At 50.2% G+C, this 20,782-nt stretch overlaps 8 protein-coding genes across 8 annotated transcripts; 6 read left to right on the top strand and 2 right to left on the bottom strand.

Annotated features, from left to right (window-relative positions):
- Positions 1-15: 15 nt before the first annotated feature.
- Positions 16-1,289, top strand: BDZ83DRAFT_751897 (TfdA family taurine catabolism dioxygenase TauD; the record flags this gene model as incomplete). Its single annotated transcript, XM_060514118.1, has 3 exons — positions 16-183; positions 256-988; positions 1,042-1,289. The coding sequence occupies 3 exons, from the start codon at positions 16-18 to the stop codon at positions 1,287-1,289; spliced, it is 1,149 nt and encodes a 382-aa protein (XP_060365349.1).
- A 1,595-nt stretch (positions 1,290-2,884) lies between these two features.
- On the top strand, positions 2,885-4,963 carry BDZ83DRAFT_576844 (major facilitator superfamily transporter; the record flags this gene model as incomplete). Its single annotated transcript, XM_060504958.1, has 8 exons — positions 2,885-3,154; positions 3,229-3,258; positions 3,314-3,376; positions 3,434-3,481; positions 3,541-3,734; positions 3,792-3,956; positions 4,008-4,193; positions 4,252-4,963. The coding sequence occupies 8 exons, from the start codon at positions 2,885-2,887 to the stop codon at positions 4,961-4,963; spliced, it is 1,668 nt and encodes a 555-aa protein (XP_060365348.1).
- A 377-nt stretch (positions 4,964-5,340) lies between these two features.
- BDZ83DRAFT_777440 (uncharacterized protein) lies at positions 5,341-6,363 on the top strand (the record flags this gene model as incomplete). Its single annotated transcript, XM_060515480.1, has 3 exons — positions 5,341-5,449; positions 5,603-5,804; positions 5,903-6,363. 3 exons carry the CDS (start codon positions 5,341-5,343, stop codon positions 6,258-6,260), a joined length of 669 nt encoding a protein of 222 aa, XP_060365347.1. The 3' UTR covers positions 6,261-6,363.
- Positions 6,364-6,903: 540 nt separating this feature from the next.
- On the bottom strand, positions 6,904-7,748 carry BDZ83DRAFT_620371 (uncharacterized protein). The gene is made up of 2 exons (XM_060508190.1): positions 7,167-7,748; positions 6,904-7,116 (listed from the first exon to the last, which is right to left on the bottom strand). Exon 1 carries the CDS (start codon positions 7,372-7,374, stop codon positions 7,186-7,188), a length of 189 nt encoding a protein of 62 aa, XP_060365346.1. The 5' UTR covers positions 7,375-7,748; the 3' UTR covers positions 6,904-7,116; positions 7,167-7,185.
- Positions 7,749-8,370: 622 nt separating this feature from the next.
- On the top strand, positions 8,371-9,751 carry BDZ83DRAFT_310143 (methyltransferase). The gene is made up of 4 exons (XM_060502306.1): positions 8,371-8,871; positions 8,952-9,033; positions 9,092-9,182; positions 9,399-9,751. The coding sequence occupies exons 1-4, from the start codon at positions 8,524-8,526 to the stop codon at positions 9,733-9,735; spliced, it is 858 nt and encodes a 285-aa protein (XP_060365345.1). The 5' UTR covers positions 8,371-8,523; the 3' UTR covers positions 9,736-9,751.
- BDZ83DRAFT_310135 (uncharacterized protein) lies at positions 9,680-11,342 on the bottom strand. The gene is made up of 3 exons (XM_060502305.1): positions 11,317-11,342; positions 10,736-11,265; positions 9,680-10,682 (listed from the first exon to the last, which is right to left on the bottom strand). Exons 2-3 carry the CDS (start codon positions 11,236-11,238, stop codon positions 9,767-9,769), a joined length of 1,419 nt encoding a protein of 472 aa, XP_060365344.1. The 5' UTR covers positions 11,239-11,265; positions 11,317-11,342; the 3' UTR covers positions 9,680-9,766.
- Positions 11,343-12,480: 1,138 nt separating this feature from the next.
- Positions 12,481-17,337, top strand: BDZ83DRAFT_777435 (uncharacterized protein). Its single transcript, XM_060515479.1, has 4 exons — positions 12,481-12,876; positions 12,955-15,466; positions 15,513-16,559; positions 16,611-17,337. Exons 1-4 carry the CDS (start codon positions 12,540-12,542, stop codon positions 16,912-16,914), a joined length of 4,200 nt encoding a protein of 1,399 aa, XP_060365343.1. The 5' UTR covers positions 12,481-12,539; the 3' UTR covers positions 16,915-17,337.
- A 1,824-nt stretch (positions 17,338-19,161) lies between these two features.
- BDZ83DRAFT_620362 (acetyltransferase) lies at positions 19,162-20,324 on the top strand. Its single transcript, XM_060508189.1, has 2 exons — positions 19,162-19,748; positions 19,819-20,324. The coding sequence occupies exons 1-2, from the start codon at positions 19,349-19,351 to the stop codon at positions 20,229-20,231; spliced, it is 813 nt and encodes a 270-aa protein (XP_060365342.1). The 5' UTR covers positions 19,162-19,348; the 3' UTR covers positions 20,232-20,324.
- Positions 20,325-20,782: the final 458 nt, after the last annotated feature.

Genomic DNA, 20,782 nt, shown 5'->3' with positions numbered 1-20,782 from the left:
AAATAATTATTCAAAATGGCCCCTTCAGCAACCACAACGGCGACTGTGACTGACCCGGTCAACCTCCCGGTCAACAACCTCCGCCTGTACGCCGATGGCTCCGGAGACTACAAGGAGCTCTCACCCACGACCTACGATAAAGATGCTGAGGCCAAGGGAGGCGATGGCCACCAGGGCGCGAAGGTCAGTACCACCTCAAGGGCCCATCAAATCATGCTTGATTAGGTAGAAGAAAGACTGACTTCATCGATGTAGTACCCTCACTACCTGCCCACGTGGAACCCCGAGCAACAATATCCTCCCCTGCAGCCTTTCCAGCACACCGAGCATGGCAGAGACGCGGACCCTAGCTACCCCGATCTTCTTCCCAAGGATGCACAAGTGACCGACCTCACTCCCTCAATCGGCACGGAAGTCAGAGGCGTCCAGCTCAGCACACTCAGCAACGCTGGCCGTGACCAGCTTGCTCGCTTCGTCGCTGAACGCAAGGTCGTCGCTTTCCGCGCACAGGACTTCGCCGATCTTCCCATTGACAAGGCGCTCGAGTTCGGCGGTTACTTTGGCCGCCACCACATCCACCCAACCTCAGGATCTCCTGAAAACTTCCCCGAAGTCCACCTTGTTCATCGTGCCGCGGGCGACAGGTCAGCAGAGAAATTCTTCGCCACCAGAACCAGCTCTATCGCGTGGCACTCTGATGTCTCATACGAGCAGCAGCCTCCTGGCACAACTTTCCTCTACATCCTGGACAAGCCTGAGACAGGAGGTGATACTCTGTTCTGCAATGCCGCCGAGGCTTACAACAGACTGAGCCCGCTGTTCCAAGAGAGACTCCATGGCCTCCAGGCTGTGCACTCTGGTATCGAGCAGGTTGCTGCTTCTGTCAAGAAAGGTAGCATCAAGCGTCGTGAGCCTGTTGCCAACACTCACCCCATCGTCCGAACACACCCTGTCACCGGCGAGAAGGCTCTGTTTATCAACCCTCAATGTGAGTTTAATCATCTCATGTCATCTCCACCCGAATACTGACCGTTGTCCTAGTCACGCGCGAGATTGTTGGCCTCAAGAAGGAAGAATCCGATGCCCTACTCAAGTTCCTCTACGAGCACATTGCTTGGGGCGCTGACTTCCATGCTCGCGTGAAGTGGGAAGAGGGAACTGTAGTTGTTTGGGATAACCGCGTCACTCAGCACTCAGCTCTCATTGACTGGAACAACGGTTCAAGAAGGCACTTGGCTAGAATCACACCGCAGGCTGAGCGGCCGTATGAAACGCCCTTCAAGGGTTAGAGCGCCGAAGTATTGGGGAGATCCGTGTTGTGTACATCAAAGACCGATGTGGTCCGGCAGAGACGAGCAAGCCTCGGGGAAGTAGTGTGCAAAACCAGCCGTATGAGCCAGGTAGTTACGAAGGAAATGCCAAACTGATGATGATTTATTACTATCTACCTTTGACTTACGTTGGACACAAGGTGAAAATGTAGTGATTAGCTATGTGTTTGAAGACTCAACAAATGTCTTCGTTGCCCACTGCCGGAGTCAACAGGGAGATGATCCCTGCGGAACATGCATTCTTCCTTTACTTCTCTAGGAATCATCAGCCAGTGGTTTCATTTGTGAGCGGAAAACCCTTTCCATCCAATTCAACCCTGGTATCGGGAAGACGCCGAGTTTCTTATTGCCTGTATTAACGTCTGAGACTTTTTCATAATCTTTATCAACACCAAGTCTTGCTAGCGGAGAACGAGATAATACCAGTATCCCAAATGAATGGTTAGCTCGCATTTCTTGGGCTCGGTTTAGAGCTAAAGTGTATTTCCCCCAGCTATCTCGAACTTGGGGGCATTTTCTGCCCTTGACAAGCCACCGCTGAGGTCTGGAATCATACCGTCGGACCAAGGCCTCTGGGTGAAATAAAGACCTTACGGCATTTCATCAAGTATCTGCAAAGAGAAATGAACGAGGTATTGGGTCGGAACAAACTCTCGGCGTCGAGTTCCATAGCCGATTTGATGGAACCGCCGGAGGGGCTGGCAGTTGACGCGGGTTGTTTCTTTTGCTGTTATCTGATTGGCCAAACTCTCACACTTCGGCCCAAGAGCCTGTCGCAATCCCATGGCCCCCATCACGCAATAGGTTCTCCAAGCCTTTTCCGTCAACAAACGTGTGGGTGCTCATGCCGCTTGAGACACTCAAGACTCAATAGGGACAGGCATGGATTGTCCTCGCCGTCGGACGCACTATCCACACATGGTGATTGACTCGTCATCTTTGCGGCATTGCGCAGTCCTCCCCAGCCGGCATCTAGACCCTCACACATCCACGCCCCCAATCACCCCCGTGAATCCAGACGGGATTCCTTCCGCTTAGCTGAAACCTCTGTAAAGTAAGCTTGAGTTAGTTGTTTGTACTGTGTTCGCAGCCCCTAGGTGAAGGCTGCCGCCCAGCCATCGTCGACGACATTGAAGTTGGCCGGAGCCACTCCGGATCACACCCCCCACGCTCTCTAGCACAACTCGTTGGACCATTGATATGCGGCGCAATTCAGTGAAGCAATTGCACCATAGATAAGAAGTTCTATTCGCTCAAGGGAGAAAATCGTCTATGAGGTGATTGCCCTGGATCATCGCGACACTGTAAAGGCCTTTCTCTCTCTGCAGAGCCCCTGTCATCCAATGTCGAGATGGAGGTTTGAGATGGATCTGGTTTGGAGACCACTACCAGATTGTCGGGTCCAAGGATGGAATGTATAAAGGTCCTTGCATCTCCGCGGACCGGACCATGCTCCCGGTACCTCTGTGTGGCTAGAGCTCAAAAGACTTCAACAGGACTCTGCATCCAACGCGACAATTGGTTTGTCAATTGTTTGCCAGTTGCGTCCAGCTATGGCCTCGAAAGGCGTTGAAGGTCCCTTCAGGGATTCGACTAAAGAGGTCAACACCATCCAGACCCAAGCTGCTACCGACACTTCAGCTTCGTCTTTGAAAGAGCAGGTCGCCCAGCAGTACGGATCCACAGACGAACATGTCTTTTCGGATCCCAGCATCGCCGACCACTGGCGGAAGGTCTACGAAAAGGCTTCATACGAGAACCGCCACCGTTTCGATCCCAACTACACGTGGTCGGCCGAGGATGAGAAGAAGTTGGTTAGGAAGGTATACTTTTGTCCCCCTGCGCATCGGAGTTGGTCAATACGGACTCAAGTGGATGCTAATTTGGCTCGGCGTAGATTGATAGGAAAATCATGGTGTGGGCTTGGGTACGAGCTTCATCCTTTGAGCATACTGATGGGCCGAAGCTAACGGTATTGAAAGGTCATGTTCTGTGCTCTCGATCTGCACCGGCGAAACATCAATCGTGCAATTTCCGACAACATGGTAAGAAGTGAACGGCGTAAACAACGGCAGTGTTGAAGACGCTAACTCATACACCAGCTTCCGGAGCTGGGCATGACCACGAACGATTTCAACTATGGACAAACTGTTAGTATCCGCATGCGACAAGATACCTTGTGAGGCTCATAGGCTTATGCGTGGTTCAGATCTTCCTTCTATCATTCCTCGCTGCCGAATTGCCAAGTGGTTTGGTCAGCAAGAAGCTTGGCGCTGATGTTTGGATCCCTTCGATCATGATTGGCTGGTCGATTACGGCGGGATGCCAGGCTTTCTTGTCGAACCGTGCCGGCTTCTACGCTGTGAAGGCTCTGCTAGGCCTTCTCATGGGTGGATTCATCCCGTAAGCTTTACCCTTGCCACCTTTGCTTTGGGAACGCAAGATACTAACTCAAAACAGTGATATTGTTTTATGGCTTACATACTTCTACAAGTCTAATGAGTTGCCTCTGAGACTCGCATGGTTTTGGACAGCCCTCAGCACTGTCAACATCGTTGGCTCACTTGTCGCTGCTGGTGTACTTCAGATGCGAGGTGTCGCAGGATGGGCCGGTTGGAGGTGGCTGTAAGTTTTTGTCGCAATCGGGGCTCTTTGTTCAGAACTGACTATGGCTAGCTTCCTTATCGAGGGTATCGTAACACTCATCATCGGCCTCTTCTCGTGGGGTCTCATGCCTCCTGGTCCTACCCAGACCAGAAACTGGTTCCGTGGAAAGGATGGATGGTTCACCGAACACGAAGAGCTGATCATGGTTAACCGTTTGCTGCGGGACGACCCAAGCAAGGGCGACATGCACAACCGGTATGAATACCCGTATTTAATGTCTCTCACTGTGGGTATAAACTAACACACTGAACAGAGAAGCCGTTGGACCGTCTCTCCTGTTCAAAGCGATCAAGGACTGGGAGCAGTGGCCTTTGTATCTGATCGGTCTTACCACCTATATCCCGCCGTCCCCGCCAAGCACGTATCTGTCCTACATCCTGCGCCGACTAGGCTTCTCGACATTCCAGGCCAATCTTCTTGCCATTCCGTCCCAGTTTTTGTTTGCTGTCAACCTCTTGATCATCTCTTGGGTTTCCGGGAAGTTTAAGGAGCGCGCCATCGTTTCCTCCATCTCAAACATCTGGATCTTCCCCTGGCTGGTTGCTCTCGTTGCACTCCCTGCCGATACCAGCACTTGGATCAGATATGCGCTGTTGACGGGCTTGCTGAGCTATCCTTACTGTCACGCGATCTTGGTCGGATGGAATGCCAAGAACAGCAATGCTGTGCGAACGAGAGCTGTCAGTGCCGCGCTATACAACATGTTCGTCCAGGCGGGGAATATCGCGGCTTCAAACATCTACCGCGACGACGACCAGCCTCTATATCGCCGTGGAAACAAGATTTTGCTCGGGGTATGCTGCTTCAACATTGTTCTGTTTTACATCGTCAAGGCCTTCTACATCTGGCGTAACAAGGTCCGCGACAGGCGGTGGAATGCCATGTCCAAGGAGCAACAGGAGGACTATTCTCTCAACACCACCGACGAGGGGCAGCAAAGACTCGACTTCCGTTTTGCGCACTAAGCTGCAAGCCCTATACTTGTTTTGCAAGCATGTAAGGGTACAGCATCTTCGAGGACGCTGGCTAGAGATAGTGGGGGAGAACATCTGATCTTGCCAGTGGAAACACCATTCTTTAAGTGGTAAATAAGCGCACGACGAGAATTAGGACCTCGAATATCTTGCCAAGATCTTCCCATACGTAGAAAGTTGTGTTGCGAGTTTAATTGTCTCAAATAAGGCCCAATTGAAAATCAACGCCATGTAACTGGTGAATCCGTGTTATGATCTTTTCATCGAGAAGGAAAAAAGCTTGTCGACTTTATATCTTACTCTTGACGCGAAAGCAATCGACGACTTGCTGACGGCGCTCGAAGGCCATGACTGCATCAATGCAACTAATGCGCAAATTATTGATTGGCACAACTGGCTACGCTCAAAAGAAATTGAGCTGGCTAGCCAAGTCGTCGACAAAGGCTGATGTCACAGTTCAATTTGCCAGTCAATTGGGTTCGAGACTGACGGCGGCCTGGCAGGCTAGGGGGTACACATATGTCTGAACAACTCTGCTACGCAAACTCAATACTAACATCTGGCAGCTTCATGCTTCTTACGGTATTGAGCGTTTTTTACTCACTGTTTACTGTGTTTTTGCTATCTTAGCTTCCTCCAAGCGCGACAAAACATCATCCGGCTTGGTCAACATGCTTCAGGCACCGCGATCTAACGGCAAGTCCGGACTATTTTCTCGCTTTGGCGAGGCGTCCAGAGGCAAACGATATCAACTTTTCAGGGCCGCCGCATTTCTGTCTCTTGGAATGCAGGCTACTGTCATCTATGGCCAAGTAACATCCGATGTCTACAAGTATAAAGTAGCTCATCCTTACAACTCATCGTCTCAGCTCTAAGCTTTTATCCCCTGGCTGCAATTCTGCCACTCATCCCTGATTCCACACACCGTAGATGGATGAAGGGGGACATCTTGGTCGGTCTCTTCCTCATCCACAACTCAGCATGGGTTCTCTGCACCAACAATGCCCAAGTCGATTACTACCACAACGAAGTCGTCTTTGATGCCTGCCCACAAAACCATCCAACGCAGATTTCTGTTTCGTGCAACAACCGCAAGACGTGGCAGAAAAAATGGCTCAAGAAGGTTGCTCAGGGAGCAGTCATTTTATATGCGACTTTCAACTCCATTTGTATATGGGAAGCCTGGATAACACTTGCTGTCTTTTTCACCGGTGCTTCAAAGAAGACAGAGAGTGGTTGGAACTGGGCCAGGCACTTGCCATTACCCCTTAGCTACCGGTCCTGGTGAACTCCATATCCATCTTGTGTCGTAAGTTCAATATCCCCTCGCTGCGGGACCATCGCTCACATGTAAAAGTCGGAGCCGAGGCTGGGCATACCAGTCGTCTTCCCATTGAGTTCGAAGCAGTGCGAAGAGGTTCCGTTCTCCACCAGCAAAGAACAAATCGTTTCTTGAACGAATCAGACGACTGTGCAACAAAGGACCCCTGAAAGTCGGCCTGGAGTCATTTTCTTCCGTGGTCAAAATCCTCTGATAAATTCATGATTAATAGATGGTCCACAAATACATCAACATTCAATGAGACGGGGGTCGAAAGCTCCATGAAATATCGGTCAAGTGGACCATGGCGCTGCATGGGACTCATCATTACGTCGCACCGTCGACGACGACGACTCTATGAAGCTCAAATGCACACTGCAAAATGCTGTGCGAATGTTTGGTTTGATGGTCTAGGCATTTTACTGATTATTGGTCCTGAAGATATCGTAACTACATGCTAGATACACGCCAGCAGGGCAACCGTACGGTTAACACGAAGGGTAAATAGAGTGGTATTTATTGCTCCGTATGGAGGTAGAAGGAGGAAGTGGGTGAAGCCCCTGATTCCTTAGCAGTAATATGCAAGTTGGAGGCCGGTTGGTTTGACCCAGGCCGTCTTTCATATTCAGCCTTTCTGCCAACTGCCTCGAATCCAACATAGACAGACTTCATGTTGATTTCCCACCGACTACCAGACAACTTCGTCTTGCGGGTCGAGACGGGGGGTCCTACACTAAAAGCCACATGAACCATAAAAGATAAGACTTCTCAAGTCTCCTTTATTCTTCCTTTGATAAAGCATGATGGCCGAGGAGAACCGACACTTAGAGTGTTAGGCAAACCATACTTACGAGATATCAAGACGTGACTTACAAGTTGAAGCTCTCTGACCTCATTTCTTATCGGAGACAGGACCATGAAGAGGCTTGAGGTTGGCGCTAGTTCCGTCAACTACCACGACCTCGCCTCTTTTAGCCCCGTAGTCTACTCCAGCTGTCGCTCCTCTGGTGGCCGCATCCTGGGTCTGAGGTGGCCAGGTCCTCTTCCAAGGCTGGGACTTCGTGGGCTTGGAACAATCCATTCGTGATGGAATTTATTGATAGTCTTATGGTGGAGGGTTCTGAGGCTGTGTGCTGTCTGAATTAACTGAAGTGTTGAAGGGTACGTTCGGCCCTTTTGATATCAAGAATAAGTGGTCACAGAACCGAAGGAAGTGGTCAAACGTGGAAGGGTCAGTTGTTGAAAAAGGTAGGGATTTTCTGCCTTGAAGCTCTGAGTGTAAACCTAGACAATCTTCGTTGTAAGAATAGATGTTGTGTTTGCGAAATTGGAAATGAAATGAATTTAGGACAAGAATTCCCTCGGTCAGACCTCGACTGACAAGAGGGCGGCAAGAGCAATTTAGAAGATATCAAATATTTGACTGATGTTTCAACTGGAAGCTGATAACCCAACACTTTCTCACCAATCTGCATGTACTCCGAGGCTAATCTACCTACACCGCTTGGCTTAGGCTGCTGTGCAGTAGCGGTCAGAGATAAAGATCTCTGGTATTATGGGTGGATAATTACGTATAGTAATGCCCCGATTGGTAAACCTGGCCATTGAATCAGCTGCGTTCCGTGTACGCAAGTGCGTCTAGAAGTCCACGATATCATCAACTTCTTTCGTCTGTTTAGTTTTGTACCATACAGCTTGTAACCAAACCGGTCAACCGATCAATGGCCACACGTAAATGCCATGACAGAAGTGAATCACTTCGAGAGCCTAAAGTGTCCCGGGGACACCGATCATTTGAGCTGATTGAGCTACAGCTTACCATGATCATCATGACAAAAGCCATTCAGAGCATAAATGTGGGCTAGCACGAACAGCACACGAAAAGCAGGAATCAGCTAAGAGTTGACGATCACGGGAACAATTTGAGGTACATGAGAGATTGACCGAACGTAACACACAAGCAGCATATGCTGACCTGGCGACCTGCAAGTCTTCTCGAATTTCGGGGCCACATGCATGTTCAATCAAGAAGCCACATAGCGCCCGCAAGAGATACGGTGTGCGCGTCCTCAGTTACCCGAAGTCGGAGGGTTGGCTTTCACAACAACTTGAGAGTGAGCAGCCGTATCGTCAATTTCAACATAAATTCTGGCCCCCCCGATGTCACCATTGGAGCTAATCAGTTCGAGTGTTCGAAGCCGGCCTCCCATATTCTACGACCCCAGTCAAAATGGCATTGCCTTCACCTTCACATTTGACGGCGCAACTGCATTTTCTAGCCCGCGACCCAAAATACGAACACGAAAAGCCTTACACGCTTCGATATACCCCAAGCCCTGCAGACGGCTTTTCTCAGAGCAACATTGACAGAGTCCAACATGAAGTCAAGTTCCACGATTTGCGCCTTCAGCCCTTGGACTACAGCGAGTGTGGCTTCACAGTGACCAACTGCTCATCCACCATGCAGTATGACGACTACGCAATCACAGATAAGATCGAAAGAACCCATGCTCCCGAGGTCATGGTTGCGGTGAGACTGGCTTTAGGGGCCACATCAGTTGATCTGCTCGACTACGTGGTCAGTACTCGTCTTGAGTCTGTAAAGTTGATAGACTAGTGAAGCAGGCTCTGGCTCACACACGCTCATGTACGACGTAGGTGCGCCGGCGAGATCCGAACTGGCCAATTGCAACTGGAAGTTCATACGCCTTTAATCAGCCTGCTTCGAGGGCGCATATCGGTGAGCTCGCGTCTCCAATTACCCCGCCCCAAGGCGTTTTTGACGTTACTTCAAACAGATCATACCTACGAAGGTGGCAGGGCCATCATTCAGGAAACTTTTGGGAGGGAGGCAGATGCAATATTGGCGCGACGCTGGCAGTGTGTCAAGTAAGCCTCGATTCTGTGTCCCTGTTCCCAACACAACATTCTCGCAAGCCTTAGTATCCAAGCCTTGTCCAGCGTTTCACTTGCTTCCGTGGCTCCCGAAGCTTATTTACCATCAACTCGGCTGCCCCGAGACTCTGCTACGTTTGTTTCTGCACATACACTGTATGGAACCACCTACATCATGCTGTGATTGGACTGACAAAGGTGGCTTGCAAGCGTGTGGCATCCTCTTCGAGGGCCTTTGGTCGATTGGCCTCTGGCATTGTGCGATGCCCAGAGCGTCGACTTCGCACAGGATACGATGGCGGGCGACGTCGTCGATCGCGATTACGTTTTTGAGAATACCCAGGTCCATTTCAATGAGAAACAAAGCTGGTTTTACCTCTCAAATCAGTTGCCGACAGAATTGATAATCTTCAAGAACGCTGACTCACAGGAGCCCCTGGGGGCGACTCCTGGGGTTCCCCATGCATCTTTCGACAATCCCATCACAAGCAAGGAGGATTTTAGAAGAGAAAGCATTGAAATGCGTGTCTTGGTTCAATGGGACTGAGGAAGAATACTGGCCTGCCCACACAATTGTCCTAATCCAACCTCATATCTCCCCAATTAGTTTCAAAGTACTCCGAGAGCGGCTGCAAGATCTCGCGGTCTACATCTTCGGAAAAAGAATTCGCAGCCGTTGTGAGAGATATCGCACCTGTTTCCCGAATGACCTCGCACTTCAAGCATGCTTCTACTACAGCTTGATATGCCACACTGATCTCCTCCTGTAATATCTTCCGCCCGAGAATAGTCAGAGCGGTATCATAGTCTCTCTCATCCTGACTATCTTCTCCAAGTCCCTCACCAGTTGTGCTGCCATAATTATGCAATTCTCTCCATCGAGATAGTCTCATGCCCAGCGCCAACTCGATTAATGCAAACCCGAGTCGAACAAGTAGTGGTTCTCGAAGAAACCGCCAGATTCTTGCTGGCTTTCCGGATGGACTTCCCTCGGAAGTTGGCGCAAAGATGGTTCGGGTCACGAATAGTTGGACCTCCCTGGAATTATCATCCTTGACTGAGAAATCCCTCCACGTCCACCACCTGTCAATCCAAGATGTTGACCAAAACTGCACGATAGCCAGAGCAAGCCTCTGTGCAATATCGACACGCTTCTGGCGGGATAGCAGCCAATCTTCGGTTTCTGGTAGCTTCTCATCGAGTGATATCACATAGCTGTCTGTCATTGCTGGTTCTTTGTGGCGAGCTGCAAAATGTCTGTCGCCGTGGCCAAGTGTACCAACTGTTTGATACGATCTCCGAGTGTTCGCGACGTTCTTATCTAGACTCTTCACTAGATCACACATATCGTCAATCTGCCTACCATTATCATTGGATTCGGAGAGTGGTCGGTAAAATATGATTGGGAGTGCTCGAGTTGTTCTCCTTTCGTGAGATCCACTGCTAGTGCTGTTGTGACGAGATCGAGACCACGATGTCCTAGCATCGTCCTGACTTCTATACTGTCAGCTCCAGATACGATCAGTAGGGGGTAATCAGATGCTTACACTGGACTTCTGCTGAACTCCGTCCGCTCGGGTGTCCCCACAATCTCGGGCGCTATTGATCGTCCCGATCTATCCAGATCACCTTCAATTCCGATATTGATGGCTGACACTCCCGATATTGTAGGAAGACGGGACTCTAGAGAGGCTCCCGAAAAGGCCCTTCCGGTTTCGTCATCAACATGGAAGTACACTTGGAACTGAGCGTCCCCATTGATGTTGAGATCCGCATCGTGTCCACCGCTACAGCTACAATGATAGCTTTCTTCGAGAATCCGGGAGAATTCATTTATCTGTTTTGGTGCGACACGTCTCGCTCTCATCATGGTTGAAGCCCGTCGCTTCCGAACTGAAGCTAGAGATTTCCGTTTGGGCCTGTTTTGAGGCTGTTCAAAGACCTGAACGAGCTGTTGTAATTCTTTGTTGTGTTCTTTCAGCTTTTCGAATGATTTCTGAAATTCCGAGTGCGGCATGTTGATTCTGATCTGACGAAGGTGATGCCTCATTCGGCCTCGCCTCGTGCCTGTCGCGGTCTATCCAGTAGTCAGGCGATTATACTTCTTGAAGGATTCGCATGAGCTCACAAGATCTGCTTGGCCATTTTCAAGTTGGCTACGCAGGCTTTCCAATGTCTTTTCGATCTGCTTCAAAACAGATTCCACCAACTCAAAATCTCTCGCACCAAGACGATCGTGCAGCTTCACTCGAAAAGATGGACTTTGCCAAAATGAGATGTCGAGTTGCCTGATTTCCTCCTTCGTCAATTCGAGTTCAATACTTTCCTCATTTTCTTTGACGAGCTGTCTCACACAGCTTTCGTAGATGGTCTGCTGAACACCAATGTGGAGAAGAAACGATCTGCCATCATCCCCATCCTTAGTTGCCTTATACCCTTTGACAAGACTTGCGATAATGGGCCATAGACCAAGTACCAGGCCTACCGCTTCGACGCCTGACATTTTGCGATGGAATCTCGAATTGTCGACGGTGGAATAATGGGATACGGCGTGGAAGGAGAGTGATGGTTTGGAGCGGACGATATCTCGGACAGGACTATCATGAATAAATCTTCCAGCTGATTGTGAGATCAAAAGAGAAGGGCCTATTAATCGCAGCCTGATCGAGCTTTCACATGTGGTAGCACACCACACCCACCCCCAATTCTCTAGGAGGCATTCGGTGACGAGGATTCTAGGAGCGGGGTACTTTCATCACACGGTGTGAATCCAAGCCACGCAGCCTTGATTTGGTTACTGACGTTATCCGGAGCCATCGCTTCGGCTCACAGCAGCCACCTCCTGCCCCTTGTGTAAGTCAGCATCATTCCTGATAATGGTAAAGTATGTATGGAACAAGCCGGGTTTGTACTCTCGAGGCTTGGCCGATAACTTCTGGTTTTGAGCACTGCAGTTGCCTGGCATGCTTACTGCATCCAAGCCTCAATTCTTCTTTCGTGCTGCATCGCGGAAGGGCGCATCGGGGAGGGTGTCAGGAAAAAATTACGGCTCATGGGTGATTTTCATTCGGCTAGACTCACATTGCATGTTGTGTTGTGTATGAAGCACGGTACTTTTTCGTTGAAGGACGTCAGCAGTCCGTCTCACACACCATCTTTGCCCGAGCTGGAGAGTTCCAAGGCACACTCATGTACTTAGCATGACCGCCTCTCCATTTACCAAGGCGAACCCACTAGCATCATTTGACCTTCAATCGGCACCCCACTGATCGTGTTCAAAGTCTTCCATACTTCAAAGCTTTGAACGCTATTGAATTGACCTCTGTATTGACCTGGATAGTTCGTGGCCACATGATGTATCCTCGTTTCTCATCGACAGTGTATGCTACCATACGCTCTGGGAAAGACCGGAAGTCATCTTTCGGCGAAAAGGCTCTCATAGCAGCCAAGTTCGAAGAGTGTCGTGAAACTCTACAAAGCGTCTGCACGATTTGCGAAAATCTCAAGAGCAACCACCCTGAGATTGAACTTGACATCGCCGACCAAGTCTTGACATCATTCAAAACCTGGGGCAATGACATCGGGGCCTCCAATTACAATCTGGACCGAAGTCTACGGCTGAATCAAAGGCTTCGTGATCAGGTTGTTGCGCTATTGAGTGTCTTTCAAGATGAACTTAAGCAAGGTAGTCACGACTTAATATTATACCGACCTAGGGCTTGTTTCCATCATACCCAGGTTGCTGATTGATGATATCTACCCCTAGACATCGAAGCTCTTCAGTGCGGAACCTACCAACTGAACGACACAGATTTGGCCGACCCTTCTTTTGACGATGAATTGGGTTTAGCAAGCCCACTGCAGCAGACCGAAGGCGCACGCATAGCTACCGAAATCCAGGAAGTTTTCCTTTGTGCCGAGGAGTCACTGGACCAGCTAAAGTCCCTCAATCCTGCCTTGAGAGAGGCTTATCCAGAAGACCTAAATGGTGGCTCTGGAAGCTCGAATGCCTCCAGCGACCAACTGGATAATCCATTGCGCGACCATGTAGAGTTAACTAGATCAATGTTTCCTGGCGCATCAAAAGTCTTAATCGAAAGGCTTGGGCGAGCCAACTGGAGACGTCAACAATCCCTGCGCGTTGTCCGGGAGAGAAGGGCTATTGCTATGAGCACTAAGGCCAAGCTCTCTAAACTTGGTCCTCGGCAGGGCCCCCGACGTGATGTCGCTGTTGACGCTTTCAACTTCCAGCAGCCAGCCCTCAAGGTTGGCAGCGATCATACGAAGCCCTCGGTTCCTCTAAACGAAGAAACTCCGGGAAAACAGCACAAGCACGATTCTGTCTCTGTCTCGGACTATAGCTCCTCTTCACATGCCGAGATTTCCATCGCACCATCCCTGTTCTCCCGTCCCCATTTCTCTCGTGCAGCATCCTTCACTTCTTACGCACAGTCCACGGCTTGGAAGCCAGATCCACCGCCTTTTATACAGGGACTTGAGCATCGAGAAGTACCTTTACCGCCCAGATCCTTGGATGGTCAGCCATTCACCTGTCCATATTGCTGTTTTGAGGTCAATCTATACAAAGAGTTGACAACCACTGAGGATTGGGAAGCTCATGTGTTTGAAGACTTACTCGCTTATCTCTGCACTTTTGATCAATGCGACTGGAGCCGCAAAGCATACGGTGCGCGTGACGAGTGGTATCAACACGAGCTACGAAGTCATCTCATACCTCAGGTATGGAGTTGCGAGTCTTGTCAGAAGGAATTCAAGACCAAGTCAGACCTGAAACAACATTTGCTGAAGTCACACTCAACTGACTTCTCGCCGGATGAGGCTACTCAAATGGTGTCGTTCCTGAGGCCGATTCACTCTCGCGAGTCCTTCTCGCGAGAAAGATGTCCCCTGTGTCCGTGCCCGTTGGACCCGGCACAGATGAAGGAGCACATAGCAGAGCACTTGGAGCAATTGGCTTTGACAGCTGTGTGTGGGGAGGAGTCTACGGAAGAAGATGATAGTGATGATATCATGTCGCAAAGTGCCAGCGACACCATGTCTGAGAGGGGAACTAAACTGCGGATGCTACAAGCTTTTGCTGAAGAGCAAGGCGCACAGTTCGGACAACGTCCAAAACCTGCCGAGAACATCGATGAAAACGATATCGACGATGTTTCGGACGAGGACGAACCGTTATCGGATTACTCAAGGGCCGCTGGGGATCGATTACCCGGTGCCTCGGGTGCTTGGAGAGTACAGGAGTTGATGAGTGATGGAACTCGTCCGAGCCGCCATGTCGAACAAAGCTCAGCACGAGTCCTTCATCGACCTCGATCTGACACAGACTCGACACAGAGGTTTCCACTTGTCGAAACAAGAACCTTCCCCAAAGATGAAAGTTTCAAAGGACGCGAAAAAGAGTTGGCCAATCTCTACAAAATACTATCAGAACCTGGCCGGGTTTATGTTCTGAGTGCCGAGGGTGGCATGGGAAAAACAACTCTGGCCGCTGAGTTCACATACCGATACGAGCAATCTTTCGAGTACATCTTTTGGGTCCAGGCTGAGACACAAGTTGGTGCTTCCGAAACCTTCAATCAGATTGCTCTTGTACTAGACTTGGCAGCACCTGGCACTGATCAAGAGGAGCTTACAAAAATTGGGCGTGAGTTTCTGGAGAACACCAAGAAGCGATGGTTGATGGTCCTCGATAATGTGGAAAAATGGGATAATATTGACGGGTTCACGCCGATGAAGACATCAGCGACAACGGGGAGTATCCTTATTACCACGAGATACCAAGGGCTTACGGCACCATCAAGGCCAATCAACTACTATCGCAAGACACTCGAAGAGCTGCCAACGGAGGAAGGAAGAGAACTTCTGCTTCATGGGCTTCCCCTAGATCTTCGCCCATCGACTAACTCACTGAGAGATCCCGAGTACAAGGCCGCGGGAGATCTGGCAGCTCTAGCTGGCTTGCCATTGGTAATTGTTCTGATCACCGGATACATGAAGGCAATGAATTGTAAGCCGTCAGAGTTTGCCAGCTACTGGGATTCGTGGTGGATGGATAACAACCCAGGCTCCGGTCCAGAAGATCAGAAAACCACCAAGGGAAAGCTTGACACGATCATGAAAATCTCCACGGAGGATCTCAGCAGCGATGCAAACAAGGTTCTCCGCATATTGTCCTTCTTAGACAGCGACGGAGTTCCAAAAGACCTTTTGGTCGTTGAGAAAGGTCAGAGTGGGCCGCCATATTTACAACCGTTCAGGTACGAACCTCAAGTGTCACTTTGGTCCTTTGGCTAATTCCCTCAGGATCGAGAAAATCTTGAATCAGTTGATATCCAAGCACTTCATTTCTGAGAAGACCCAAGACAACAAAAAGATGTACATCGTTCACCGATCCGTGCAGATCAGAATCTCCCGAGAGCTTCACAAGAAGACTCGACAAGCTGAAGAGTTGTTCAAACTGACTGTCGAGCTGGTCCGCCGACGGCTCCCGCGGCCTTCCTTGGAATTCCCAGACCAACAGAAATGGAGCCATTTCAAGGAATACTTGCCACATGTCGCAACCCTTCAGAAGATTTATTCCGACCAGGGTACGGTTATCGCTTTGACGCCTTTCATCGAACTTGCTGAGCTGTTTAAGGACGGCGGAGTGTTCCTGTGGCAAAGGTTCCTCCGAAATGACGCCATGCGGCTTTTGTTGGCTGCAGAGAGAATCCTGGACCAACTGGAAACGAATCACGATGAGCTAAGAGCTGAGATTCACGTCACAATGAACCTCTTGCTCCAATATCTTGGAATTTCTCGCCGCAAGGAAATCAGTGAGCGGTCAAAGAAGATACTAGATTTCAACCAAAACCGTGCAAGGCAGCTCGAAGCTACAGGAAAGCTCAGCGATGTGGACAGGATCCGAGTCATCAACGCTTTCGCGGACTACGCCAACGCATTGCTTCAGGGTAACGACTTCAAAACCGCCGATTCGATCTATAGAGGCTGTCATGAACGGTTACTTGCCATCACCGCTGAAGAATCGGATCCCTTTTCTTTTGCAAAGCTTGCCCATCACATGGCTTATTGTAGCATGTATCGGCACGATTTCGAGGAAGCCATTCAGCTCGCTGAGAAGGCTATTCGACTCATGCAAATATTTGGCGACAAGCTGCTTGTTCTACGATTTCAGTTCGACCTTGCCTGCATTGTGCTACAGAGTGGCGACTTGCAGGGCTCCCTAGACCAGCATGAGGTAATTCTAACCGAGAGGATCAGGCTTCAGGGTAAAGACAGCTACTTCACTTTACAAAGTCAGTATGCTGTGGGTGCATTGTACTCCTATCTAGAACGATGGGACGACGCCGAGTAAGTCAATTCAATGTTGTTTTAGTCTCGTTCTGACTAATAGGATGCCAGGTGGCAGGTCAACAACGCACTGCAGAAAGCTGAAGGTAAGCCCGGGAAAAGTGTCTGGTCAGATGCTGCGACCGCGAGAGCGAAGTTCCATCTATCCCAAATATTGAAAGCACGGAATGGTGGCAAGATGTCAAACGCTGCAGAAAAGCTAGCCCAAGAAGGGAAGGACGTGTTATCAAAGCTACTTGTTTATGATGACATCTCCGGAGTCAAGGAGGAAGACACACTGGCACTGTTTGATCATTTGCAGCCGGTCTTCGGAGGACGTTGGACGGGAATGAGTCTTTTGAAGTACGTATCATAGCCAAGAACAATGAGCGTTTGGTATGGCGAAGATGTTGCGTTACCAAATTCTTCTGGTTCTCGGTCTTGTAGTCTTGGCGAGGTGCTGAAGCAAGTAGGCATGTCACTAATCTACAGAATGCGCATAATGGGAGTGAGCTGGCTTGTATTTTTTGGACAAGGTGGCAATCAAGTCGGCTAATTGACAGGGCTTTACGCAACAAAATGTACATAATCATAGTCCAAGTTATAGATCCATAGTTCGGGTGCTCTTTAGTGAGTGTTATTGAGCACTTGAGAGGTACATGTACCAACAAAATCTTGCTCACGATAGCATTGTCAAGACAACACTGGGTAATACAGACTGGCAGCCCCCAAAACAAATGCTCACTTGAGGCCTCCTGTCCGCCGAGGAGAGCGGTCTCACCGAGAATCTGCAGGCTGCGCAGTCATGTAGTCATGGAGGTGCAGCAAAGATCCTCTGCCTGCAACCCCTTGAAAGCAGCCTCGGAGAACTGTCCCGCCCTCTCCACGCTCCATGTCGATAAGACCACCTCGCCAGGGAGACATGTGACTATGGATTCGCCAACAGCGAGATTGCTTCTAGCCGCGCCGTGTGGCACCCGTAATGCCAAGCCTCAGAATTAGGCGATGAGTGCCCCTGCACCAAAGGTTTCGCTCCATCCTCTGTTCTCCAGATGGACCCCCATCGAAGGGCTCTGGTGGGTCGAAGATGTCAATGTCAGGATAACTGATCGCACGCAGTGTGCGTATCAGTCTGGACGTAGCCCAGCATGCGTTTCTCTTCTGCAGCTTAGCTTGCGGCCATTTTTCTTGTCCATTAGCTATGCCCTACGAAAGCAAATTCGGCCTAAGGAAGAGACACGTGTGGAACGAAGACTTTCGCGAGTAATAACTTACAAACTCCTTTCGTAATGCGGGTGATGGATTCCCGTCAAAGGCAGATTTTACCAGACTAGGCGAAAAGTCAGACCATGTTCATCAGGGGTGGCCCTTGCTGAACACTGTCATTCTTGATCCAGCTTGAGACGAACCCATTGCCACATGCGAAGTAACTCGGTCTGTTCCGAAGAAAGAAGGCGCCAAGTCATTTCCCACGATGCAAAGGGACTCTTGCAAGTTGCGACCCCCCATGTCTAGCCCTCGGTTAGACAAATGCAACCCCAGGGCTGAAAACCTCCCTTGTCTAGCGTTGCCACTAGTCTACGCTGAGATGATCCTCCGGTAAAGGACCTTGCCTGGACTCCACGATGCCGAAAGCCGGATTGGACGGATGGATCAGATAACGAGGGTGGTGGGGTAGCAGAGCGGATCTGATAACTTGACTTGGCATCATGTGCAAGAGAATAATTCGGCGAGGAACCTCAACTTTGATTTGTGGCGTTTGCGCCACCAATTCTAAGCGAGGCAATGCGTGATACTTCTCATTTCTGAGGTACTAAGAGACTGTTGAAGGTTCTTCGTGTTCTGCTTGGGAAGTTTTAGACTACCTTCTAGTCTAGTTGCCTTGGAACCAATCGTTTTCGGATTCATGATGTGGATGCCAACATGCACAAGGCAACGCATGAGGTACCTTAGACTACCTTCCACTCGCTAAACCCAGCTGTTGATCGTAGCTATATGTCTAAAGCTTGGCAACGACACGGCGGGGAACAGTTCCATAGACACGTTGGTCATGGATCAATGGTCTTTTGCTAGTTCATTCATCGGGTCTGCATGAGTTCATGGCTGTCCCGCCCATTTGGGTGGGTGGGCGGAATTGAGTCACAGAGTCTGAGAGTCCGCAAAAAAGGTTGCAACCATCAACACTTGGCCGAAAATCTTCAGGGGTCTAGGGAGTAGCAGAGCAGGGGACCAACACGAGGGCGCGAGCAGACTTTTGCTGCTAGAATGGCGGATCTGATAACTCTAAACGAGCCTGGGCTTTGGTCGAGCTGGAATCGCGCCGAAGTGCTCGCTAAGTCGGGAACTTGACTGGCCCACTGGCATCTCCCTTTGGAGTTTCCGTACCAACCTGGTCCACGCCGAAGACTTGAAGCTCCGCATCGCAGAGACTTCTCCGTAGGTTGGTTGAGCCGGAGGCTTCTTTGGTTTGGGCGAGACCAGACCAATGTTGCCTCCCTTGGTAAGTTGGTCGGGAGGAGATTCCGCACGAGCAGAGCAGGGGTCCCACTTCAAGGCTCTCTTGTTCTTCATCGGAGTGGTTGAGCGGGTTAACTTTGGATAGATGATAGATATACGGACTATATGGAGAGACAATGGAACATATATAAGTCCAGATTCAGTCCTCGGTCAGAATCATCGCTCTGAAAGACGCCCTAATTCATCTTCTTTGCCAGCTTTCAATACTTCTTTTAACATTCTCTCAATGCTTACTTAACACACACTGTTGAAGTAGACCTTTTAACTACACTTGCCCCAAAACATTAGTCAATATGGGTTACGCAATTCTGCCAGCGCTGATTCCCGACATCCAGAAGGTCTACGATTCATATTTCAGTGCCTTCACTGGTGATGAGATGGGTGAGATCATGGTCAAAGTCCTCTTCCCCAACGGCGTAGACTCTGAAGAGTTCCGCAAGGCACACACCGCTGGCACATTGGCCTGGTGGCATCACAGCGACTGCCAGTACACCTACAAGTGCGTCGACACCGAGACTGGCGAGATCGTGGGTATGGCCCTAGGCGACATCTACCTCCGGGAGCGTACCGAAGAGGAGCGCAAGAACCACGGTGTTGGCTGGCTCGAAGGCAAGGACAGAGAGCGAGCCGAGGCTGTTCTCAACCCCCTGCACGAGGCTAGAGAGAAGCTATTTGGCGGGCGCCGCTACATCTGTAAGTCAACAACCTCCGCTTTACAAAGGGTACCCCTGGCAAAGAAACTGACTCGACCTGCTCTTTTCAGACTCCCACGTTATCGCCGTCGACCCCAAGCACCAGGGCAGAAAGGCCGGTGCTCTCTGGTGTAAGTGGGGAGCGGAACTTAGCGACAGCCTGGGCCTCCCTCTGTACTTCGAGTCGTCCCCTTCCACGTACAAGCTCTACGAGAAGATGGGCTACGAGACTCTGGACGAAAAGATTGTTCACAGTGCGGAGCTCATGGGACAACCGGAAGACACAGTCGTTCCCCTCATGGTCAAGATGCCTGCATGTGCAGGGGGCATGACTTTCAAGGAGTGGCGTGCTGCCGGATACCCTGCCTTCAACGAGGTCAAGAGCGTCCCGGCCGCTCCCGTGGTCGATGTGATTGGTGTGGACAAGAAGACTAGCAATGGTACCATGGCTGTGGAGGTGCAGGTTCAGGAGGTACACGTCTAAGAGGTCAGGGACCTTGTTTTTGATATCTGCGTTTCTAGCATGCTTGAAAATTCCCCTATTTGGTTAATGCAATCGACTTGTCTAATGCTTATTTTGTCTGATAATTTTCCCCTCCCTCCCTCTCAAAGGGTCTTTTGCACGCGAGGTCCGTCATGGAGAACCATGACTCGTTGTTTGGATGGCCCTGGTTCGGTTCTCGGAGTGGGAATTAGGCTCCTTGTTCCGGGACAGGGGCACCGGCGTCGGCTAGATCTCGTTGCTGTTGGCCGTACGGGCCCACGGAGCTGCTTAAGCCGCCTTTGGATCGTCGTACCGACTATGGTGAAAACGTTGTTGTCTTTCCCACTAGACCTCAGAGGGAAAATGCGCGAGGGTTTCTCCTCTGGCGGGGACGTTTGTACGTAATAAACGCTCATAACCGTCCCAAAAGTGCGGCACGTTGTCTTAGCGCCCGAATTCTTGAGAAACGATGGAAGTCAGTCATTACAGAGTAACACCTACTTATCTCATGCTCAGCGGCACTGCACATTCTCCAGGTCAGGTCAAGGCCG

This window comes from Colletotrichum acutatum (assembly GCF_030867785.1).
Source record: "Colletotrichum acutatum strain CBS 112980 chromosome Unknown BDZ83scaffold_43, whole genome shotgun sequence".
Classification (NCBI taxonomy): Eukaryota; Fungi; Ascomycota; class Sordariomycetes; order Glomerellales; family Glomerellaceae; genus Colletotrichum; species Colletotrichum acutatum.
The sequence above is the reverse complement of the archived record's forward strand: the minus strand, read 5'-3'. Positions and strand labels throughout refer to the sequence as shown.